The sequence below is a fragment of the Alligator sinensis genome, unplaced genomic scaffold, assembly GCF_000455745.1.
Source record: "Alligator sinensis unplaced genomic scaffold, ASM45574v1 scaffold781_1, whole genome shotgun sequence".
Lineage (NCBI taxonomy): Eukaryota > Metazoa > Chordata > Crocodylia > Alligatoridae > Alligator > Alligator sinensis.
In genome coordinates, this window is record NW_005841845.1 from 4,008,669 (window position 1) to 4,016,359 (window position 7,691).

At 58.0% G+C, this 7,691-nt stretch overlaps 1 protein-coding gene across 1 annotated transcript in view; it reads left to right on the top strand.

The window, feature by feature from the left end:
• HECTD3 (HECT domain E3 ubiquitin protein ligase 3) overlaps positions 1-7,486 on the top strand; it is a 19,131-nt gene extending 11,645 nt beyond the window's left edge. Inside the window, exons 10-21 of the mRNA XM_006015831.2 lie at positions 1,719-1,901; positions 2,526-2,578; positions 2,943-3,007; positions 3,225-3,328; positions 3,686-3,805; positions 4,237-4,326; positions 4,722-4,928; positions 5,262-5,391; positions 6,105-6,179; positions 6,506-6,587; positions 6,743-6,814; positions 7,049-7,486. Of these exons, the coding sequence (XP_006015893.1) occupies positions 1,719-1,901; positions 2,526-2,578; positions 2,943-3,007; positions 3,225-3,328; positions 3,686-3,805; positions 4,237-4,326; positions 4,722-4,928; positions 5,262-5,391; positions 6,105-6,179; positions 6,506-6,587; positions 6,743-6,814; positions 7,049-7,133 (1,266 nt within the window). The 3' untranslated portion in view covers positions 7,134-7,486. The remainder of the gene's footprint in view (positions 1-1,718; positions 1,902-2,525; positions 2,579-2,942; positions 3,008-3,224; positions 3,329-3,685; positions 3,806-4,236; positions 4,327-4,721; positions 4,929-5,261; positions 5,392-6,104; positions 6,180-6,505; positions 6,588-6,742; positions 6,815-7,048) is intronic.
• The last annotated feature ends 205 nt before the right edge of the window (positions 7,487-7,691 follow it).

Sequence of the window (7,691 nt, forward strand, 5' to 3'; positions counted from 1 at the left end):
CAAGGGACACAGTATTGAGGGGCCTGAACAGGACCCGCTCGTCGCTCATTATACACCCGAACGCCGCAGGGAGCAAATACACTTCCCTCTCTCTCAGGGCTCCGTCTTCGGAGGCTCCCTCTTCTCCCTTCAGCGACAGGCGTCCGCTGATAAACCTCTCACCCGTTCCGCCCGCCTGGTGGTAAGCGATATGCGCCTCCAGTTCCACGACACTTGCTACGTCGCATTTCCCACTTCGCCAAGGGCAGTTCTCAACTAATTCTAGTTCTATCGTGCTTTCCCCGTATCCCATCCTCGTCGCCATGTCGGGGCCGAGGGGCTGTGGCCAGCAGCCCGGGCCCGTGGGCCAGCCCTCTGATAAACCTCTCACCCGTTCTGCCCGCCTGGTGGTAAGCGATACGCGCCTCCAGTTCCACGACGCTTGCCATGTCGCGTTTCCCACTTCGCCAAGGGCAGTTCTCAACTAATTCTAGTTCTATCGTGCTTTCCCCGTATCCCATCCTCGTCGCCATGTCGGGGCCGAAGTTACAAAACGAAAACAAAACTCAAACAAGACCCGCAGAAAACCCGAGCCTCTTGAAACAACCCGGATAGAGCTCTGGATACACACACACGAAGTTTGCTAGGCTCCGTGGACCGAGCGCGTGGGGAAGGGTACGTCGAGGGATTAGGCGGCGACGGGGAGAGGCGAGAGGTTGATCAGGCCCCTGTATCCTCTTTTAAGGCACACGCGGAGTTTGCTAGGCTCTGCAGCGTGTAGAGTTCTTCACGAGATGGATGTGAAGTCCTCCTCCAACTTGGGCGGAAACTGCTCAAGCCTCTTATACGGCTAGCAAGCCAATCGCTAGCCGCCACGTGGGAATAATTTAGAACTGGCCAATAGTGGGACACACATTTACATACGGGTGGCGGGAACTCCTTTGCACCGGGGTTTTCTCTTTGCAACTGAGAAATGCACCGTGCAAAGAAAGCTCCTCGTGGCGGGGAGTAATTCTGCAGTGCCGAAGCGCATACAAAATCATACCCTTTGGGTCATGACACCTGGTATATCTCTGCCTGGTATATCTTGTCCTTTTCTTGTCCTTTTTAGGGATATCTCTACCTGGTGTATCTTTTCTTGCCCCTTTTAAGGTATATCTCTGCCTAGTATATCATTTCTTGCCCTTTTGAGATATATCTCTGTTTTGTGTATTTTTTCTTGCTCCTTTTGAGGTATACCTCTACCTGGCATATCTTTTCTTGCTCTTTGAGGTATACCTCTACCTGGCATATCTTTTCTTGCTCTTTGAGGTATACCTCTACCTGGTATATCTTTCCCTTTTGAAGTACATCTCTGCCTGGCCCCTACGAGCACTAGTTCAGCGTAAGTGCAGAACACCTTGAGGATGGGGTTCCCAGTTCCTGGACCTAATTAGCTTGAGCCTGAATCATCCTGGGAATACGAGACCCCGAAGCTCTGGGGAATGAAACCCGCTTTGGGGGCTATTTGGAGGGAGGAGTTTCTGTGGCGTCTCCCTGAAACCAGAGGGAAAGCGTCTTCGTGGTGGTGGGCAGCCGGTGTCCAGCGTGCTGCAGTCGGGAGCCAGTCATTTTGGGAGGGCCTTTTGTGGGGACACGCAGCATCCTGCTGGGCAGCTGGACAGAGCGGGGCTTCCCTTCCCGCTGGGAGGGGCAGGGCTCAAGTCTCTCTAACCTCGTCCCCGCCTGGCCCTCGACAGCACATCAAGCAGTTCCTGTTGCTGTCCAAGCGGCGCACGGCTCTCATCACCCAGTGTCTGAAGGACTCGGAGACCAGCAAACCGAACTTCATGCCACGGCTCTACATCAACCGGCGCCTGGCCATGGAGCACCGGGACAACCCCGCCCTGGACCCCAGCTGCAAGAACGCCGTCTTCACGCAGGTATCGTGGGCCGGCTGGTTGGCTCCCCTCTTATTGCAGGGGCTCTGAGCCGAGGTCACTGTGGCCTGCAAGGCAGGTGCTTTCCAGTGAAAAGCCCACGTCTCTGCAGCGCTGGCCCTGTCCGCTCGGCGGTCACCCGAATACTCCCAGGTCAGACTCTTAGGTGCAGCTGCGAGGCATGTCACCCAGTGTGTGAGCCCTGTGCAGAGCTGTCTTGGGCTCCATGTGTCCTGAGTAGGGTGTGGGGGTCGAAGAGGATAACCTCCTAGGCAGGGAATAGCAGACTAGGACAGGTGAGCACTGGTCACCAGAGCTGAGGAGTGAGGGACGGATGAAAGGAGCAGTGAAGACTGGGTGAGGAGCCTGCATGCACTAGGTGTGAAGCCAAGAAGCAGGAGGAGGAGATGGGATGGAGGGACATAGTAGGGAGAGGGAAGTGATGGGGGCTATAAGGAGGGTGGGGAGCAGAGGGTGCAGGGCTGGACCCCTGGGCACGTCGCTTTGCCTCGCGGTGCATCGGCTGCCCTCTGCGCAGTGGGCCGGGAGCGCTGCCCTGCTCCTGCGTTCGGGCCCGCAGGAGGTCCGTGGAGATGTCCAAGTCCTGTGCCTCTCTGCTCGTCGTAGGTGTACGAGGGCCTCAAACCTTCTGACAAGTTCGAGAAGCCGCTGGATTACAGGTACAGCCCATGGGTGCATACGGTGCCACGCTCGCTGCTCTCTGTGGGATTCCCCCCCCCGCGTGTAGCACCCTGCACCCCAAAAACAGGGAGGCCGAGGGTGAAACCCTGCTGAGCAGGGAGGAGTGAGGTGCAAGGGTGTAAAGGGGACACACATGAGCTGTATTCCTGGTAAGCAGACCCATGCCACCAGCTCCTGCTGCGGAGAGACCCAGGAGCTGATGGGCCAGGGAGACAGAGCCATCTTTTCTGGCTAAAGGCCATTTGATGGAGGGAGCATGCTGTGAGGGGCATTTTCCACCGGTCTTGCCACCAGATCTGAGCATCTGGAGCCAGCAGCTCAGGCGGTCCCCTCTTCCCGCAGGTGGCCGCTGCGCTACGACCAGTGGTGGGAGTGCAAATTCATCGCCGAGGGCATCATTGATCAAGGTAAGAGACCACCTTGCTCCTGCCCCGCAGCCGAGGGCAGAGCCAGGGGTCTCCCCCGCACCTGCCGTGGTGGCTCTGGGGGCTGGGTAGCTATCCTTCCCTCTGGTTTGAGACAGTCAGACTGGGTTTGACCCGTGCCAGAGTCTGGCCAGCGCTCCGTGTCTGCCCAGGCACCCGGGGAGCGGGTGGCACTGATGCAGGGTCTGTCTCGTTGCAGGCGGCGGGTTTCGGGACAGCCTGGCAGACATGTCGGAGGAGCTGTGCCCCAGCTCGGCAGACAGCCCCGTGCCGCTGCCCTTCTTCGTCCGCACGTCCAACCAGGTGCTGCAGGGCTATTCACGGGGCGTCCTGGGGCTTGTCACCATAACTGGGGCGCCTTGCTCCTGGGGCAGAAGGGGGCAGGGGGAAGAGGGCTTATTCATCTTTCAGCTGGGAAGGGGTGTTGTGGGCAGGACAGAAGCCCTGGGGGGAGTTTTGGGTACCCCGGGGGATCACTGGGTGCAGGTCTCTGTTGTTGGGGCAGGCAGAGGAGGATGCTGGAGAGGGACAGATGCTTCTTGTTCTGCGTCATCCCAAGAGCCCAGGCCAACGGGGCACCAACGGGGCCGTCCCCACCTCCCCTGGGCTGTGACTGGGTTCGGCAGGGAGTCCTGCCCTGATACGGTCTCTGTGTCGCAGGGTAACGGCACCGGGGAAGCCAGGGACATGTACGTCCCAAACCCCTCCTGCAAGGACTTTGCCAAGTACGAGTGGATCGGCCAGATCATGGGGGCCGCTCTGCGGGGCAAGGAGTTCTTGGTGAAGGGTGTTTTGTGGCGAGCCCGGGAAGAAGAGCACCCCCCCGCCACAACCGCGACAGTCGCCTCCAGCCTTGCTCAGAGGCTCGCTGCAGGGGAAGCTCGGCAGGATTCCCCAGGACAGCGGGCCAGGGGCCTGGGGAGGTTTTGGGGCTTTTATCCTGCACGTCAGTGGCATAGCTCTGGATGAATCAGGGCTCATTCCCTACCAGTTTCCAACTGGCTGGTCCATGGCCCCTTCCTGGCTTATCCAAATCGGTCTGCCAAGCAATGTCCTACCCTGAGCCATCGACATTAGTGCTGTCTTCCTGCAACTCGCTGATGTTGAGCTCAGTTTTTGGAAGGGCAAATGCAGAGCTAGCAAAACAGCACCGTGCCCCGGGGTCGTGTCTCCTCCTGCCGTTCTGGCAACGTGCGTCCTCCTCTCTGCAGGTCCTGGCTTTGCCGGGCTTCGTATGGAAACAGCTAACGGGGGAGGAGATCAGCTGGAGCAAGGACTTCCCCGCTGTGGATTCGGTGCTGGTGAGGAGGGGTGAAGGGCGGTTGGAGAGCGAGGGGCAGTCGGCTGGCATCTTCGGGCAGAAATCCTGTGCCTCGCAGCTGGATTGATCATGGTGCAGGCAGTGGGGTGTATGTGCTTGTCTTCCCTGTGCTGATGCTACACAGACATGGGCAAAGGTCTATATTTCCACCTCCAGCTAACACGGGTGCAGCCCGTAGCAATGCAGGTCCCAGCCTGCAATATGCCAGCGGAGTCCAAGCAGCCAGTGCAGCCCCTGGACACTTCACAACCCAGTAGCAGTCCCCCCTGGCAGGCAGATGGGCTGTGCATTGATCTTGCTGGGTCTAATCCAGATCATCTCAAGGGTTGGTGGGGCTTGCATTTTACCGTGGTGAAGTCAGAGCTCTCTGATCAGGTGAAGCTCCTGGAAGTGATGGAGATGATGGACAAAGACACCTTCGAGTTCAAGTTTGGGAACGAGCTGACCTACACCACAGTCCTCAGCGACCAGCGCATGGTGGAGCTGATCCCCAACGGCAGCAACACGGTGGTGAAGTATGAGGACCGCAAGGAATTCATCCGTCTGGTGCGGAAAGCCCGGCTGGAGGAGAGCAAGGAGCAGGTAGTGCCATCTTCGGGGGGCCTCGGCTTCTCAGGTAGGACCAGGTGGTATAGGGATGTCTCTTCCTATCCCTTATCTGGCCAGGCCCTGAAGGATCGGGTTTGGGCCAGCCTGAGGACCAGGCACCCCCATCTCTTTGTGGACATAGTCTTCCCCTCTGTACTCCCTGGGATGGGCCTCTTGTAGAAGCACTTGTTGAGCCATCTCTCTAGTGGGAAGTGGGGCTGCCTGCCCCTGAGCTGCTGCCCACGACTCAAACCCCATCTGGGCATGTCTGTGGGGTGCCTCATCCTTCCCTTCCTGACCACCCCGCCTGCTCCATCTCCCCTCCAGATTGCAGCCATGCAGGCCGGGTTGCTGAAGGTGGTGCCCCAGGCTGTTCTCGACCTCCTCACCTGGCAGGAGCTAGAGAAAAAGGTCTGCGGAGACCCGGAGGTCACGGTGGATGCCCTGAGGAAGCTCAGTAAGTCCGTGGATCGGTGTGGCCCTGTCTTTCTGAGCCCGAGACCCCACAGGCTTCATGCTGGGGTCTGTGGGGGACCCTTCTGCAGCTGCTGACTTACTCCTCTGCTGCAGGAGTGAGACCCTGGCACTATGTGCTTTTGAGTAAAGCGCGTGTCCCAGGTCTGCCGTGGACCGGGGAGGAGCTGCGGTCTCTGTGCTTGGGTTGAGAGAGGGCACCTCAGATCTGCTCGCCTGTGTGAGGCGCAAGGGGGTGCGATCCCAGCACCCTTGCATCTAGTCCATCCCCTGCTCCAAGCAGGACCAGCCCCAAATACATCATCCCAGACAAGGCTTGGTCTAGTTGGGTCTTAAAAACCTCCAAGGATGGAGAGTCCACCACCTCTCTGGGTAACCTGCTCCAGTGCTTCACTACCGTCCTTGTGAGAGTTGTTCCCTAATATCCAACCTCAACTTCCCTTGCTGCAGCTTGAGCCCATTGCTCCTTCTGTCGTCTGCCCCCACTGAGACCAGCCCAGCTCCATCCTCTTTGCAGCCCCCCTGCAGGGAGGTGAAGGCTGATATTCAATCCCCCTCGGTCGTCTCTTCTGCAGACTAAATCAGCCCAGTTCCCTCAACCTGTCCTCATCAGTCACATGCTCCCTGAGTGCTCATTAAATATAATGAGATGCGAGTGGGGAATCTCTTCCTACTGAGTTCTTTCTCTCCCTTCAGCCCGGTTTGAGGATTTTGAGCCGTCGGACACCAGGATCCAGTACTTCTGGGAAGCACTCAACAACTTCACCAATGGTGAGTGTCCTGTGCCGTCTCCACCTTGCTGTGATCACACCGGGGACCCAGCTCTAGCTGTGCTGGGAATCATCTCTGCCTCGGGGGAATCGGGATGCTCAGCTCGGGAGAGCCTTCCCTCTGCCACGGGGATCGACCACCAGCTTTGCAACCCGCCTGCCCTGTCTGCAGAGGGTGTGCTCCTGAATCTGCACGTGGCGGGGCTCGTGGAGACCTGACTGATCTGTGCAGCTGCAAGCCAGGAGCTGGGCTCGGGTATCAGCTCCTGGCTATCCCCAGAGGGTGGATTTGGGGAGCAGCTGACACTCCTCTTCTCTTCCCCGCAGAGGATCGCAGCCGCTTCCTCAGGTTTGTCACCGGCAGGAGCCGCCTCCCCGCTCGGATTTACATCTACCCGGACAAGCTGGGGTGAGCGAGGCTGGGGGTGCGGGGATGGGTCCCAGCAAAGCGCAGTGTCCCTCCACCCCACTGGGGATCGGTTTTGGCCTCGATCTCCCACCTCTCGGTCCCTGGGTTTGGAGCAGCCTGTTGGGTCTGACCAGCCTGTCCTCTCTTCCCCCAAGCTCTGAGTCAACCGACGCGCTGCCAGAGTCCTCTACCTGCTCCAGTACCCTCTTCCTGCCGAATTATGCTACGTAAGTCATGCTGCCCCTCTGCTTGATGGCTCTGGTCTCAGGGGAGGTGCCTTTCTCTCGCTGGCCTCTGGGAGAATTGGAGGCTGTTTCCACCTCTGCTGCTCGTCGGTGCGATCAGGGGATCGCACCTGCTCCCCTTACGGTGCCTCTCCTACCCCCGTCCAGGCGCCTGATGCTTCCCCGCAGTAGGGAACGGTGAAATCTGCTGTGACGCTATCCCTTCATCTCTTGCAGTGCCAAGATCTGCGAGGAGAAGCTGCGTTACGCCGCCTACAACTGCGTGGCCATCGACACCGACATGAGCCCGTGGGAAGAGTGATGTCGTTACCGTCGTTCCTGGCTGTGAGGGTTTTCCGACTCAGTGGCCTGGTGCAAAGAGCACTCCCACCCCCCTTGAATGTGTACATACATATACATAGAAATATAATAAACGTGTAGTGTGGAGGCCTGGTCCTAATCAGAACCAGACAAAATCCTGCTGTTTGGGTCTTTGGGTTGACAGCAGGAAGGAAGACGTCTTGCCCTTCCTCGGACCACGTAACTGGGTGTTGGAAACTCCCAAGCACCTGGACGGGTTGTTTCTAGCTGAGACCCCCAGCTCTGTTTCATCTCCAGGTGTTCAGATCCCCCCCCTTCCCCACTCCCGTTGCTGTCCCCACCTCTGAAATTCGGCCATCTCTGGGATGAAGCCGTTTAAGAGCTGCCCACAAAGCTGCATGCTGTTTAGAAATGCAAAACTCTAGAGCTCTTTTATTAGACCAGCTAAGAAATTGTAAAAAAAAAAAAGATCTATTTCTGCAAGCTTTCATGCTGTTTTGTCCAGGAAGTGACAAGCTGTGTCTTGAAGCTGCAGAAGGTCCTAAAGTAGCGAATGTAA